This window comes from Podarcis cretensis (genome assembly GCF_951804945.1).
Source record: "Podarcis cretensis genome assembly, chromosome: 1".
In the NCBI taxonomy this organism is placed as follows: domain Eukaryota; kingdom Metazoa; phylum Chordata; class Lepidosauria; order Squamata; family Lacertidae; genus Podarcis; species Podarcis cretensis.
The window spans coordinates 129,621,082-129,637,902 of record NC_137170.1 but is presented as its reverse complement, the minus strand read 5'-3'; the positions used below and the strand labels follow the sequence as shown (position 1 = coordinate 129,637,902).

Below are 16,821 nucleotides of genomic sequence, written 5' to 3'. Positions count from 1 at the left end.
GGTGGAATCTTCTTTCTTGTAGTTTGGAGCCATTGCTCCGTGTCCGCTTCTCTGGAGCAGCAGAAAACAACCTTTCTCCCTCCTCTATGTGACATCCTTTTATATATTTGAACATGGCTATCATATCACCCCTTAACCTCCTCTTCTCCAGGCTAAACATGCCCAGCTCTCTTAGCCGTTCCTCATAAGGCATCGTTTCCAGGCCTTTGACCATTTTGGTTGCCCTCCTCTGGACACGTTCCAGTTTGTCAGTGTCCTTCTTGAACTGTGGTGCCCAGAACTGGGCACCACAGTTATATTTAATAACTATTTAATTAAGTTATATTTAAGTTATATTTAATAATATTTAATTTAATAATAAAATAATTATATTTTAGAGAACAATGTGTACAGTTAGATATAAACCTAAAATAGAAAATGGATTTTTTCCCCTTTCCCAAGCTTCTTTAGATATGCGTGCATTTTAAGTATTTCAAAGTCTTCAATGTGTTTGGATATTCTGCTATTTATTTTTTAAATCTGTTTTGTTTGAAATTGCATAATGTATTTTACTGTGGTGGTTCCATTACGGCAGAATTTTCCGACTGTATGTTGTGACACATCAGTGTGTTGGCTGCAGTGTTTAGGTGTGTCTCAAATCTTCCATTCTTGGGCAAGGTAATTGAGCGGGTGGTTGCTAAATGTGGACCATTAGGATCCCTTCCAGTCGGATTCAGGTCTCATCATGGGACTGAAACTGCCTTGGTTGAGCTGGTTGATGATCTCCGGCGGGCTAGGGACAAAGGTGAAAGTTCTGCTAGATCTCTCTTCGGCCTTTGATACCATAGACCACGACATCCTTCTGGACCGTCTAGTGGGGCTGGGAGCTGGGGGCACTGTTATACAATGGTTCCGCTCCTCCTTCTTGGGAGGAAAGTGGTGTTGGGGGTTGAGTGTTCAGACCCCCTGTGCTCTCACTTGTGGGGTGTCTCAGGGTTCCGTCCTCTCCCCCATGCTTTTTAATATCTATATGAAGCCACTGGGAGAGATCATCCTGGGGTTTGGACTGGGTGTTCATCAGAATGCGGATGATACCCATTTCTACCAATCTTTTAAATTGGAACCAGTGTGAGTGTCTGGAGGCATGGAGGATGGATGGCGGCTAACAGATTGAGGCTGAATCCTGACAAGACACAAGTACTGTTTTTGGGAGATGGGGCAGGCGGGTGTAGAGGACTCCCCGGTCCTGAATGGGGTAACTGTGCCCCTGAAGGACCAGGTGTGCAGCCTGGAGTCATTTTGGGCTCACAGCTGTCCATGGAGGTGCAGGTCAATTCTGTGTCCAGGGCAGCTGTCTATCAGCTCCACCTGGTACGCAGGCTGAGACCCTACTTGCCTGCGGACTGTCTTGCCAGAGTGGTGCATGCTCTGGTTATCTCCCGCTTGGACTACTGCAATGCGCTCTACGTGGGGCTACCTTTGAAGGTGACCCAGAAACTACATGTGGCAACAAGACTGGTAACTGGGAGTGGCCGCCGAGACCACATAAGACTGGTCTTGAAAGACCTACATTGGCTCCCCGTACGTTTCCAAGCACAATTCAAAGTGTTGGTAATGACCTTTAACTCCCTAAACGGCCTTAGCCCAGTATACCTGAAGGAGTGTCTCCACCCTAATCATTCAGCCCGGACGCTGAGGTCCAGCTCTGAAGGCCTTCTGGTGGTTCCCTTGCTGCGAGAAGCCAAGTTGCAGGGAACTAAGGAGAGGGCCTTCTCAGTGGCACCCGCCCTGTGGAACGCCCTCCCATCAGATGTCAAGGAAATAAGCAACTATCTGACTTTTAGAAGACATTTGAAGGCAGCCCTGTTTAGGGAAGTTTTTAATGTCTGATGTTTTATTGTATTTTTAATATTTTGTTGGAAGCTGCCCAGAGTGGCTGGAGAAACCCTCTTTGCCTTACTTGAGAGAGGATGCTGCTCTATCTGAAGGGTCCCAAGTCCAGTTGAAAGATGAAGAACCATAAGAAGTGAGAGCAGGAGACTTGGAGGATACCCATCAACACTTCCCAGCCAGTAGGCACACAGGTCACCTGGTCCCCATAGTCTTGCCCACCATGGTGTAGCATGTTATGCTTCTATGTAAATCTGTGGCCCTTCAGAACACCCAACTCCCATCAGTCCAGGCCAGCATGACCAACGTTTGTGGATACTGAGAGCTGTAGCCAGCAACATATAGAGAACCACAAGTTCCTCATCCCTCATTTAAATTATAGTAATTATACATTCACGGGCCTTTTATACTAAAAAGACTGCTTTCTTTTAGCTGTCCCCCATACGTTGTTTCCAAATCTGCACATTCTAAAGCACATTCTACCAGCTTAGAGGAGCACCTCCCTTCCCTTGGAAGCACACAAAAAGCAGTCTGTCTCTGATGTTCCATTTTGCCTCCCCATCTACAGGGTTTTGATTGCAGAAGCCCCAAGAACAGCAGACATGTCCCAGCCCCAGTCCCAGACCTTGTACTGCCCCTGCTGGGATCCTTGGAAGACAGGATACAAAAGACTCGACAGAGCTAAGGCAGGCACGCTGTCTCAGAAGCCCAAGTAAGAGGGGAAGTGTTCAACATTGGTGGAGAAGCAATAGCATTACTCGGTTTAATAGCAAACTCAGAGTCTCTGTCCCATCTGAAATGGACATCCTTTTTATTGCGCATTCATGATGATCTGTGCTCATAATGCTGTTGGGGCGGGTCATACACAATACGGTCGGCACCTGCAAAAGCTCCAAGGCCTCCACACTGCTGCGTCTTTCGTCAATGCATTTCCCATAGCTTTGTGCTGAAATCCAGTAACTCTTCGTGCCACAAATGTTCTGGTTTACTTAGTTGTACATTTGTTGTACTATAGCCCCTCTGGACAGCATTGGTGAAGCATCGCAGAACAAACTGAAGCAGAAAGAATCCACCACAACGACTCTCCCAAGATTTCAGGCAGGAGTCTCTCCCATCCATTCCACAAGATGCTGGAAATGGAAACTAGGACTTCCTGCAGCCTAAAACTAGGGTCTGCCATTGAGCTAAAACCCTTGTGGTGTTCCATACCTTTCAGATTTTGCAATGATTTACCGTATTTTTTGCTCTATAAGACACACTTTTCCCCTCCTAAAAAGTAAGGGAAAATGTGTGTGCGTCTTATGGAGCAAATGCAGGCTGCGCGGCTAAGCCAGAACAGGGAGAGGGAGCGCTGTGCAGCACGGGGCTCTGTCCCTTCCCCCACCTCCCAGAAAAGCCCCCAAGAGCCACGCTCCCTTTAAAGAGTGCACGGCTCTTGCGGGAGATGGGGGAAGGGACAGAGGGCAGCAGCCTCTTCCGGGCAGGGGGAGCCTTCATCCTGCTGCCCGGGAGAGGCTTCAGCAGCTATCCCAGAAGCCAGAGCAGCAAGAGGCTATCCCTGAAGCCAGATCCCTCTTGCTGTTCTGGCTTCTGGGATTCAGAATATTTTTTTTCTTGTTTTCCTCCCCCCAAAACTAGGTGCATCTTATTGTCTGGTGCGTCTTATAGAGCGAAAAATACGGTACATGTTTGTTTTCTTCTGTCCATCGTCTTGCGTATCCTACAGATAGGCGCTTAAATATTTGTCATTTGTTCTTTGTTACTCCACCTGCTTCTCCTAATTTGCTAATAGGAATGATGATGCTGTGACCTAGCTCACTGAAGCCTAGAAGGCTGCTCTAAGGAGAGAGAAGGTCAGGGGTAAATATCTCGTCTCTCTTCCTTCTTATTGCCTTAGGAACGTGTTCTTATGCTCACTCGTGTGTGGCTGGCGGAAGCCAGGAAGATGCCAGTAATGTCACTATCATGCTGTCTTTTTAAATGTCACCGGAACGATGCTCAGGTGCCTTCGGCTTCTCCCCATCATGGATTTTTGCAGGAATTTTGCAGGGAAAGGAGTCCAGAAGGGCCTTCCCCTCCTCTCCTCTCCTCCCCGCAGACACTGGGGCTCCCCACCCCCACCCCATTCTTGCTCCATTAGTCCCAGGTGCATCTACTTTGCCACTGCAAAAACAAGGTGCTGAACTGGCCCAGCAGTGCTCTCCCCATGCTCTCATGTTATGTAGATGCCTCCATAATAAGATTTATTTCTATATTTTAATATAATTTATATCCTGCCTTTTCTGCCCAGTTAGGGTGCTCCGTAGTAGTTTGGATAGGAAGGCTAAAACCTTCACATGTGCACAAACTCACAGTACTCATACAGCAAGGCAACACAAAAAACGAAACCGCATTTCCCCCAAACGACAGTTGTGAAATCCTTCAAATGAGTGGATGTTGTGGGCAAGCTTCCAGGTATCTCTGGATTGCTTCCATTGTATTTTTCAGTACAGTATTACAAAACCACAGAGCCTAGGACTTGCCGATCAGAAGGTCGGCAGTTCGATTCCCCGCAATGGGGTGAGCTCCTGTTGCTCGGTCCCTGCTCCTGCCAACCTAGCAGTTCGAAAGCACATCAAAGTGCAAGTAGATAAATAGGTACCACTCCAGCGGGAAGGTAAATGGCGTTTCTGTGCGCTGCTCTGGTTCGCCAGAAACGACTTAGTCATGCTGGCCACATGACCCAGAAGCTGTACGCCGGCTCCCTCGGCCAATAAAGCGAGATGAGCACCGCAACCCCAGAGTTGGTCACAACTGGACCTAATGGCCAGGGGTCCCTTTACCCTTTACCTTTATTACAAACCAAACTATTCCAGTAGTCTCCTGTTGCACGTGCTTGCTGCCATGAGAGAAGCAGAAGCAGAAGGAATCCTGTGTATAAACACTGTAATCCTGCCTAGCTGAAGAACAGGTAACATCAATGAATTGAAAGTGACAATTAGTGCTATAGCTCTTCTGCAAAATGCAAAGCAATTATAAGCAAATGTTGAATGGAATCATTGTACAAACTGGCCGCTATTTATTTGAAAGAGGATGATGGATCAGTCAACCGAATTGCTACAAGGAAAATTCTTCAGACAACTCAGTTGTCAAGCTTTTAAAAGCTTGAGAAGCAACATGCCTTCCCTGCTGCTGTGGACAGAAATCCAGTTATCAAAGTGTAACTTTATATGCATTCATATAAAAAATAATTACTATCTTATGTGAGAAGATGTAACTTTCAGAAATAAACGTTCATTCCACCTGTGTATAAGAGAAACTCATGGATCCTGTTTTTAATGGGATAGGGAAAGGGGTATTTTTACAAGTCACATCATTGTCTTGTTTCAGGCTGAAATTTTGCAGACCTAACGCACAACCACTAAGAAGCAGGGAGCCTCGAGATGTGAGTAGAACAAAACATTTCTTCCCTTTTTTTAATTTGCAATCTTCTTTCCTTCCTCTTTGCAACAACCTTGTTAAGTAAGAAAAATAAGTTTTGATTTTGGAGGAGTCTTCATAGTTCAAAGACCCCAAACTCTGTTTCTATACTTTTCAGTTATATTATATACAACTTATATTAATGTCTACTCAGAGTCCATTCTGTTTATAGTTGAGGAAGATATTTTAGATCCAAAATCCAGAGTGAAGTTCCCATTGATGGGATTTTCAGTGGACTCTCCTTTCTTCCAGCAAAAAAGAAATTTTGCAGCTCTCTAAAATGTATTTGGGCTAGGCCTTGGATGGATTTCTAGAGGAAAGGAGTCCAGCCTTGAGGCTGAGAACTGCTTAACTGAAAAGTTTTGCTCCAATAAAATGCACCCAACTCTTTGTTCTGTATACCTCCTTTGTGTAGCACAAACGCAACACCCATGAGAATATGGTGCTTTACTTAAAAATAAATAAATGCATCTGTCAGTTTGAGGGGCGCTGGATTTTAAATGCTAGGATTCCACAAAGTGCAGTCCCTTTTGTTTTAACCCCAGATATCAAAGGAGATTGAAGATGAGATCACTCCTGGCTTTACCGTGTCTCACAGTAAGGATCATATCAGTGTCACGCTGGGCGAGGAATTCTTTGAGAAGAAGAAGCCTGATGAGGAAGTTGCCAAGCCCCCTGTGCTCAGGTAATCTTACACAAGTAACTAGCGTTCTTCCTGACTTGAGGACTTGAGAATATATGATGCAGCAGTGTTGGCTGGAGGTCAATGACAGGTGGAGTCAATTACAGTAATTCCAGCTTGCTCTGCTTTCTGCCTGCTGAGTTCAAGGGCTAAATGGAGGGCAAGACAAAGGAAGCTGGCAGCCAGGGCTACTACCCCCTACACTGCTTGTAAGAGGGGGGGGGGGTACCAGCTGGCTGAAAGGCAGACTGAGGTTGGTGGGGCAGTGCCCACACCCCATAATGGACCAGCCTCCTCTGCTCCACAAGTGTGTGAAGAATCAGTAACAACATTTATGTAAGGCAATTTTCACATTGGTCATGCAGGGTATCTGTAAACGTGTTGCATTTCCTTCAACCTAGCAAGGGAGTTAAATGCTTGCCAAATGCAGGCAACGTTCACACAAATTTCTTCTCGTTCCTTTACATGTGGAGGCATCATGTGGTGATACAGTTCCACCAGCTAATGCCTTTTGAGCCCACTACAAATGTCAACAAGTTTGTTAATAATGGTTTCTCTCGGTTCCTCGTTTTCTTCATGCGTTTCCCCCTCATATAATGCATCGTCGTATCTTTATTTCCCCTGACGTATGCATTTATATGCACTTTCCTCTAATGTATGGCACCTTTTTGGTTGTGTTTCAGTTTGCGTATCGCTTTAGGAAGTGTGAATTAAGTAGATACGCATTAAAATGTGGACCAAACCAAATTTTTCATCCATCCTTGTTGGTGAGAGTTGTGCCTTCACAAACACACACACACACACACACACACACACACATGTTATCTTTGTACCTGTGTCCAGAAAGTCTATTGAAGGTCCTCAGTTTAGCCACCTGAAGACACACATCATGATGCATTGTGTCCTGTGTGGCTCTTCGCTATGTTCATCACTGGGCTGCAGTGATTATAATTTCTGTGTATGTCACCTGCATCTGGACAGGTGACTTGCAAAGGCATTGGAACAAACAGGATTCAGTTTGTAACTCGCATACGCACACACAGTACTGTGTAGATCATTCTTTTGATACATCTATTTTGAAATGAGAATGTGTTTAGCTGACAGTAGTGGTGCCTTAACAGCATCTCTCTCTCTCTCTCTCTCTCTCTCTCTCTCTCTCTCTCTCTCTGCCTTTTAACCTTCCTTGCAGTTCTCTACCTGAGCTTGAAACGTAAGTACCAATCTACCCGCCCCTCACACAACCCCCTCACCTCAGCTTCCTTTTTGTGCATTACAGTAACAATTGTTGCTTAAGTGTCAGGGAACTGCCATCGGAAGGACAGGTGGTGAGAAGGCTTCAGCAGAATAGGAGAGCCTCTTCTTCAGGAGAAGAGGGAACCAGTAGGGGGAGTGCGGGAGCTCCAAAGGAAAGGGAGTCGGAGGGGAGGCTCTGGGATACTTCCAGTGAGAACAGCGAGGAGGTATCAGAACAGCCCATAAGGACTCCCACCCCCCGCCGGAAGCTGTCACGCAGGGAATCCAGGAGGCGCATGTCTGTGAAACAGCTCTTATGTTGGAAACGTTTCCGCAAACGCCCACTGTCAGATTCTACCAGCGACTGAGGGAGCCATGCTCAAGGGCTCTTCTCAAAGCAGGGTTTCACTACACAGAGTGAGCTCTGAGGGATCCAGCTTTAACGCACAAGCTGCTCATTATCCCACAACAGCAATCTGACAGTCCCTGAAAGCAGCTTGTGCAAAGAGAGGCATCATGAGCAACCCAGCCGGAGGCGGAGATGGGGGAGCAGCTGCAGCCGGTCCTAGCCTGGAAGAAAGGTACAGGATGTTGGAGGTACAGTTAGCTCTGCAAACGGCGAGGCTGGAGGAGAGGAGGGCTCATGATGCAGAAAAGGGGAAAGCCGCCCAGCTCTCGAGGAAAGTGCCAGGACTGGTGCAGAAGTTTGGGGGTGATCCCAGGAATTATCAAGCCTTCAGGACAGAGATGCAATATGCCCTCAATCTGCAGTTTGATGATTTTCCTGATGAGGATTCGAGGGTTGGTTTTGTGATTGGGCATCTCGAAGGCACAGCCCGAGATTGGGTGAGGCCACTAATGGCAGCCAATAATGAAGCCCTAAGGGACACAAGGAAGTTTTTTCGCGCCATGGATCTGATGTTTTCCAGCGAGATTGAGCAGGGAGTGGCGCGCAGGCAGTTAATGGCGTGTAAACAAGGGAACCGATCTGTCCGTGAGTACTGGACTGAGTTCACCATGTTGATCCATAAATTAGGATGGGATTTGTCAGCGGAACCGATACAAATGCTGTTCGAAGAAGGACTATCTTCGGCAGTGAAAGACGAACTTTCCCGGGGGCCCAGGGCGGAGTCTATGGACCTTTTGACTAAATCAGCGCTGGCCATAGGCTCACGCCAGGAGGCCAGAGCCTTGGAGAAGCGGGAAGGGAAAGGGGAGCGTTGGAGGGATTTCCGCATTCCAGAGATGCCAGAGCAGCCTTCTCTGCCAGCAGAGCCGATGGAAATCGGAACAGCGCGCGCGCGCGCAATTTCAAACCCCAGTGAAGGGCGGAAGAAGGAGGGGAAAGGCGCCAAGAAATGTTTTCTCTGCCAACAGCCAGGTCATTTTGCCAGAGTTTGTCCGCAAAGAAAGGAATGGCAAGGAATGGCGGGAGCTGTTGGGGAGGAGGGAGAAGGAGCTAAGGAGCAAGTAAAAGCCAACGCCTGGCTGCCACCGACGGGGCACAGCAGCCAGGCCAAGGAACAGTAAATGTGCCCACGCCAGAACCCCCAAGACCAGCTCTTGTAATAGAGGTACTGCTGGAGCTGGCAAACGGACACCCACTAAAAGTGAAGGCGCTATTAGACTCAGGCAGCTCCTGCAACTTTATGAGTAAGGAGTTTGCAGCCGCCCATCAGATACAAACCATTCCTTTAAAAAATCCCCTGCAGGTGACCACGATTGATGGGAGGGCGCTGTTGGGGGGAGAAGTAGACCAGCAGACGGTCCCCATGACAATGAGGGTGGCAAGACACACGGAACGGATAGCGTTCAATATAGCCACGTTGGGAGGAGCGCCCATCATTTTGGGGATGAGCTGGCTAGCGCTGCATGATCCGCTTGTGGGATGGCATCAGAGAGTGGTTTCCTTTGGGTCAGCATATTGTATGGGACACTGCACAGAAAAAGGGGGCCAAGCAGGCACTCAGGCCACGTTAGCAAAGATAGAAGCAATGGAACAAGGTAGGGTACCACGACAATATGCAGATTTTGCCGACGTCTTCAGCGAAAGGGAAGCAGATAAACTACCCCCGCACAGAGCCTTTGACTGCCAAATCAACTTACTTCCAGGAGCGCAATTGCCAGTGGGCAAGGTGTATGCAATGTCTGACAGAGAGATGCAGGAGCTAAGGGAGTTTATTGACAAAAACCTCAAGCGTGGGTTCATCAGGGAGTCACGAGCGGTGGGGGGTAGCCCAGTGTTCTTTGTAGACAAAAAAAACTCGGACAAACCGAGATTAATTGTGGATTTCAGGGCCCTAAACGCAGTGTCCGAACCCGTGACCTTCCCTATGCCCAGAATCGATGACATTCTGACCCGGGTGAGAAAAGGGAAGATTTTTACCAAGCTGGACCTGAGGGGGGCGTATAACTTGATACGTATGAGAAAGGGAGATGAGTGGAAAACCACTATGTTCACCCCCTTGGGGGCATTTGAGTACTGCGTTATGCCTTTCGGCCTCCAGGCGGGCTCCGCAGTATTTCAATCATTTATTAATCACGTACTAGGACCATTGCTGTACAAGAACTGCGCTGCGTTCTTGGACGATGTGCTGGTGTACTCAGAGGATGAAGAGCAGCATGTGCGAGATGTAAGGGAAGTACTGAGCAAACTGCAAGAAAACCAGCTGTGGGTGAAACTGGAGAAGTGTCAGTTTCACGCCAGGGAGGTGGAATTCCTTGGGTACCGGTTGTCGGACAAGGGGCTGGCCATGGATCCTAGCAAGGTGCAAGCAGTGCTGGAATGGAGGCCACCGAAAACTAAGAAAGATGTGCAGAGGTTTTTGGGGTTCGGAAACTTCTATCGGAAGTTCATCAAGAACTTCGCCCATTTAACAGCCCCCATCACGGATTGTCTCAGCAGTAAGAAGAAATTTGTCTGGACGGAAGAAGCGCAGCGAGCTTTCGAAAGTTTAAAGAGGGCGTTTGCTTCGGAAGAACAACTTTTACACGTGGATCTGCAGCAGCCGATGAGGGTGGAAACCGACGCGTCTGACAGAGCGGTGGGGGCCGTGCTTCTGCAGCCAGGAGCGAATACGTCGGAATGGAAGCCGTGTGCCTTCTTCTCGAGGAAATTGAACAAGTCTGAGAGGAATTATACAGTGTACGACAGAGAATTACTCGCTGTCCACGAAGCGTTCAAGAGATGGAGGCACCTGTTGATTGGAGCGCAACACAAGGTTCAAGTACGGACAGATCACAAAAATCTAGAATACTGGAGAACAGCCCGAGTGTTGAACCAGAGACAAGTAAGATGGGCGCAAGAGTTCTCCAAGTTCAATTTTGAGATTCGCTACGTGCCAGGGGCTGAGAATGTCAGGGCGGACGCTCTCTCCAGAAAACCTGAGTACTTGGAGGGGGAAGGAGGGGCGGAAGAAAGACATATCATCTCAGAGGACCACTGGGTTTGTGGGGCGGCATTGGTGGGGCAAAGAGAACTGGTAGAGGGTATTGAAAACGATGAATATGCCCAAGAGAAACTTAGGGAACTCAGGGAGACAGGTGAAAACGCAGGGGGGTTTGAGGAAAAGAACGGAAAACTATATTACAAAGGGGCGCTCTACATACCAGGTGGGGAACTAAGAGGGCGAGTGCTTAAGCAGTTGCATGACAGCCCCACGGCAGGGCACTTCGGGCAGCACAAAACCATGTGGTTGGTTACCAGGGAGTTTTGGTGGCCCAAGGTGCGGGAGGACGTGCGGGAGTATGTCAGGGGATGCGACAGGTGCCAAAGAGCAAAGGGAGAGAGGTTGGCGCCAGCGGGGTTATTGGAACCCTTACCCACCCCAGAAAGGCCATGGGAGATGGTATCCATAGACTTCATGACCGATCTACCGAGATCCAAAGGGAAAACCGCGGTCATGGTGGTGGTAGATCTACTAACTAAGATGTGCCACTTTATAGCTTGTTCACATGCAGTGACAGCGGAAGAAACCGCAAGGTTGTTTGTGGAGCACATTTTTAGGTTGCATGGCGCCCCCTTGAGGGTTTTGAGCGACAGAGGAAAACAATTTACTTCTAGGTTCTGGAGGAAACTAATGAGCATGTTGCATGTGGAGGTAAGTTTTTCCACCGCCAGGCACCCAGAAACAAATGGGCAAGCAGAAAGGGCAAACGGGGTTTTGCAACAATATCTGAGGTGTTATGTAAAGGACAGAGAAACTGATTGGGTGGACTGGTTACCTCTGGCAGAATTCGCCTACAACAACGCGGAGAACGCGTCCACAGGGATGAGTCCCTTTCTAGCCAATTATGGGTGTCATCCTCGGGCGTTTCCAGGAGAGGGCGGGGGAAGGTGGAGTGTACCTGCAGCGGAAAATTTTGTTGAAGAGATGGAAGCGATCCACCGTCAGCTCCAACTCAACTTAGAGAAAGCCAAAGAAGAATATAAGAAGCAAGCTGACAGAAATAGGAGGGAAGGCGAAACCATAAGGGTGGGTAACCGGGTGTGGCTATCCACCCAAGGACTGCCGTTCAAGGGAGGGTGTAAGAAATTGAGACCCAAACGGTTGGGACCCTTTGAGGTCATACAGCAGGTCAACCCAGTAGCATTCAAACTCCGATTGCCCAGTCACATGAAATTGCACCCAGTATTTCACAGGTCATTACTGTCGCCCTACAGAGAGGGGTGTGAGTGGGGGGAACGTGAGAGAGAGGTCACCCGAACACCCGTCATAGAAGAGAGAGAACGCAACATGGATGTGGCAGGGATCATTGATTCCAGGTGGAAGGGGAATCAGGTGGAATACTTGGTAGAATGGGAGGGGGAGGAAGAGTCAGAAAACGCATGGGTACCGGCAGAGGAAGTCAAGGACGAGATTTTAATAGAAACGTTTCATCGGCGTTTCCCAAGTAAACCACAACCAGTGGCAAGGTTTAGGAGGGAACACTTCGGGACTACAGATGAGGAAGGGGAATTTGAAGGGTTCCCAGAGTCGGAAGTGGAGGTGGAAACAGATTCCGACGAAGGAGAGGAAGAGGGGGAAAGAGGCGGTAGGCCGTGGTTAGAAGTGTTTGAATCCTCGGAGGATGAGGGGAGTTCCTTCCAGGGATTTCCGTCCTCGCCGCCAGTAGGAGAAGAGGCGGGAGGGGGTGAAGGGGGCCCTGGGGGGGAGGTGGATGTCAGGGAACTGCCATCGGAAGGACAGGTGGTGAGAAGGCTTCAGCAGAATAGGAGAGCCTCTTCTTCAGGAGAAGAGGGAACCAGTAGGGGGAGTGCGGGAGCTCCAAAGGAAAGGGAGTCGGAGGGGAGGCTCTGGGATACTTCCAGTGAGAACAGCGAGGAGGTATCAGAACAGCCCATAAGGACTCCCACCCCCCGCCGGAAGCTGTCACGCAGGGAATCCAGGAGGCGCATGTCTGTGAAACAGCTCTTATGTTGGAAACGTTTCCGCAAACGCCCACTGTCAGATTCTACCAGCGACTGAGGGAGCCATGCTCAAGGGCTCTTCTCAAAGCAGGGTTTCACTACACAGAGTGAGCTCTGAGGGATCCAGCTTTAACGCACAAGCTGCTCATTATCCCACAACATTAAGATACCCTCCTCCCGGTTTCCTTCCCTCACTTCAGTGCCACCCCTTCTTCCAGGATATTGCTTTGACAGGAACTTGCAAGATGTATTGTGGCTCAGTAAGTCACTGCACATTGTTACCCTGGCAACAAGAATTATTGTCAGGAGGAAGGCCTGAGGCCCTGTTCAATTTGACACTACTGGTTTAGCTTTACGCTCGTTTATCTCTCTCACACACACAAACACACACCCCTTCTCTGGAGTACTAATTGTCTGCAGTGGATTTTCTTCGGGGGTGTTCAGTGTTTTCGCTTTTGCTCCTCTATGTGGAGTATTTGACGCATACGGGGAAGAAACCGTGCTTACCAGTATGACAGTCAGCCTTAGATATATCTCTACTGGCAGGGCACTGCAGGGTTTCATCACTGACTGCCCACTTATAGCTATGAAAAGAAGAACGCTGAACATTGCAGTCCCCTAGTTTGATTGCCCTGCTAAATATGAATTACCTACCACAAGTATTTTCTCTGCTAAGCTTGTGGTGCTTCATTTTTTAGGAGAGCCCATATTCATTCCATTGGTATTTGTATTTTAAATTCACAAATGAAGCTGTGCTCTCTCCTAAAAACATTTCGGACCAGTATTTAACAGATATTTTGCTCCTCTGCAGGGAAGGCTGGAATGGTGCAGCGGTACTGCCCTCCAGACTCTGGCGCTGCTGCCACATACCTGGATGGAGCAGGGCACCATTGAGGTCAGGTGCACTGACGGACCCAATCCAGCATTCTCACCAGTGTCCCTGTGCAGCACTGACCTTCCTGCCCTGCCCTGTCCAGGTCAGCAGCAGCGACAGCTGTACTGGGAGAGTGGCTGTGACACCGCCCCTTCTGCCCCTTTCCTTAGAATTACCGTATTTTTTGCTTTATAAGACTCACTTTTTCCCTCCTAAAAAGTAAGGGGAAATGTGTGTGCGTCTTATGGAGCGAATGCAGGCTGCGCAGCTATCCCAGAAACCAGAACATCAAGAGGGATTGCTGCTTTCACTGCGCAGCGATCCCTCTTGCTGTTCTGGCTTCTGAGATTCAGAATATTTTTTTTCTTGTTTTCCTCCTCCAAAAACTAGGTGCGTCTTGTGGTCTGGTGCGTCTTGTAGAGTGAAAAATAAGGTGTTGTGCTGGAATTTTTCCTCACCCCCAAATCTGCCCTGGAGTGTTGGGGGGATCCCCAAATCAGATTTAGGGAGCATGCAGTGGAAGGAAAGGCAGAGAACTTCCCCTTGCGGAGGGAGAAATCCTTGTGTGGACCTTAGTGCTTTATTGAATGCAGTTCGGTTTGCTTGGCACTTACCGTAATCTAGACTGGGATTCTCTCCCAGGAAGGTTGTTTTTAGCCAAGCGATTATAGGACCATTACATCGCCAGTTACTAAATGTTGTGAATAGTCGTTGTGCCAGTCTTCTATACATTTGAGGTTTGCTATGCCTGTTTTGTTTCATGGCTTTTAGGCTCACTGTTAACAATGTATGTGTGTGCGCATACATGTTTGTTTTATAGGTAATAAAGGTAAAGGGACCCCTCACCATTAGGTCCAGTCGTGACCGACTCTGGGGTTGCGGCGCTCATCTCGCTTTATTGGCCGAGGGAGCCGGGTCATGTGGCCAGCATGACTAAGCCGCTTCTGGCAAACCAGAGCAGTGCACAGAAACGCCGTTTATCTTCCCGCTGGAGCGATACCTATTTATCTACTTGCACTTTGACACGTTTTCCAACTACTAGGTTGGCAGTAGCAGGGACCGAGCAACGGGAGCTCACCCCGTTGTGAGGATTCGAACTGCCGACCTTCTGATCGGCAAGTCCTAGGCTCTGTGGTTTAACCCACAGCGCCACCCGCATCCCTTTTATAGGTAATAGTTACAGATAAATATTCATAAAAATATTTATAAGTTTCTGCCAGCTGAGTGTACGCCTCAGGCAACCGATACCTTTAAATTTCTCACAGCCCTGTGTCGTACAAGCCAGTGATACCTGCTTCAATGTGAACATTCCGAATACCTATCCCATACATTTAAAGCACATCCAATGCACATTTGAAGCAGATGACAAATAATGATGGGAACTGTAGTTTTCCCCTCAGTGGGCTGCCACACCCAACACCTGTAACAAACTACTGTTCCCATAATTCTTTTGCGGGGGAATTTTGGACTTCAAAAGTGTGTTGGGTGTGCTTTAAATATTATTATTATTATTATTATTATTATTATTATTATTATTATTATTTTATTATTATTGTTTATACCCCACCCATCTGGCTGGGCCTCCCCAGCCACTCTGGGCGGCTTCCATAGAAACCAAAAATACACTAAAATATCACACGTTAATAATAATAATTTATTATTATTATATGCGGTGTGGATCTGCTGGAGCAGCGGGAGAGGAGTGCGTTTGCTGAACATTTTGTTTGTCCGCTTGCTCCTTCCACCTTGAAACCCACACAAGCCTTGCCCAAGGCAAGAGCCAAATAATAATAATAATAATAATAATAATAATAATAATAATAATTTATTATTTATACCCCGCCCATCTGGCTGGGTTTCCAAAAAAAATATTAAAATCCTCTAATACATCAAACATTAAAAGCTTCCCTAAACAGGGCTGCCTTCAGATGTCTTCTAAAGGTCTGGTAGTTGTTGTTCTCTTTGACATCTGGTAGAAGGGCGTTCCACAGGGAGGGCGCCACTACCAAGAAGGCCCTCTGCCTGGTTCCCTGTAACTTGGCTTCCTGCAGTGAGGGAACCGCCTCAAAGCCAATAGCCTGTTTGCTGGAGGATAATCCTGAGACTGCTACCCATTGACATGCTTTGGTTTGATGCTCTGAACTTCTGTAGCATCGTTGCAATTAGGAAAGGATGAAGCTTAGGTTTGATTTAAAATCTGAACGGAACAAAGCTCCTCTGCCTTCCATCTCTCCCAGGCAAAGAGAAGAGATTAGACTCACAGAAACCACAGAATAGCATTTGCAGTCATATAGAAAAGAGGGAGAGAAATGACTTTTCCATTGTGAGCAAGGAAAGCCTATCTTTAAACTTCGTCCATACTTACTTCCTTCTCTCCCCACATAAGACAGAGGGTGTAGAGGCACCAGTTTCTTTTCCCTCTTTGTTTTAACTTGGTGAAGACAGCAAACCCCCTTGGCCCCACCACCTCCTCAACCCTGACTGCCAAACAGATAAGGGAATCCTATAAACCTTTTTAGTTGCAGTTATTGATTTTCCTACTCTTGATCCTTCCGACATGATGAGATTTGCCAACCAGCACGTTTCGCTGTACAGATACAGTGTTGGTCTTGCAGGGATGACATTATAAGTGACTTGGTGGAACAGACAGCTGAGCTCACAGCTATAATGGAGCAATTGCGCCGAGACCACCAAGCTAGCCACAAACAGGTGAGTCATTTTCATTTGGGGTCCTGCTGTTGGAAACTTAGAAAATGTAGCCTTGTACAGTGGTACCTCGGTTTACATACACTTCAGGTTACATATGCTTCAGGTTACAGACTCCGCTAACCCAGAAATAGTACCTCGGGTTAAGAATTTTGCTTCGGAATGAGAACAGAAATTGTTCTCCAGCAGCGTGGCAGCAGCAGGAGGCCCCATTAGCTAAAGTGGTGCTTCAGGTTAAGAACAGTTTCAGGTTAAGAATGGACCTCCGGAACGAATTACAGTGGTACCTCAGCTTAAGTACTTAATTCGTTCCGGAGGTCCGTACTTAACCTGAAACTGTTCTTAACCTGAAGCACCACTTTGGCTAATGGGGCCTCCTGCTGCCGCCGCACCACCAGAGCACAATTTCTGTTCTCATCCTGAAGCAAAGTTTCTGGGTTAGCAGAGTCTGTAACCTGAAGCGTATGTAACCTGAAGCATATGTAAACCGAGGTACCACTGTAAGTACTTAACCCGAGGTACCACTGTACTAGAATCCTCCATTAAGGACATAAGTTTTCGGAGAGTAGTCTCCTTTTCATCAGATCC

At 47.8% G+C, this 16,821-nt stretch overlaps 1 protein-coding gene across 1 annotated transcript in view; it reads left to right on the top strand.

Moving 5' to 3' along the window:
* The window catches only part of FLACC1 (flagellum associated containing coiled-coil domains 1), a 31,854-nt gene that overhangs the window by 528 nt on the left and 14,505 nt on the right, over positions 1 to 16,821 (top strand). Inside the window, exons 2-7 of the mRNA XM_079983840.1 lie at positions 1,903 to 2,005; positions 2,438 to 2,581; positions 5,239 to 5,293; positions 5,874 to 6,013; positions 7,200 to 7,220; positions 16,143 to 16,236. Coding sequence (XP_079839966.1) covers positions 1,989 to 2,005; positions 2,438 to 2,581; positions 5,239 to 5,293; positions 5,874 to 6,013; positions 7,200 to 7,220; positions 16,143 to 16,236 — 471 coding nt within the window. The 5' untranslated portion in view covers positions 1,903 to 1,988. The remainder of the gene's footprint in view (positions 1 to 1,902; positions 2,006 to 2,437; positions 2,582 to 5,238; positions 5,294 to 5,873; positions 6,014 to 7,199; positions 7,221 to 16,142; positions 16,237 to 16,821) is intronic.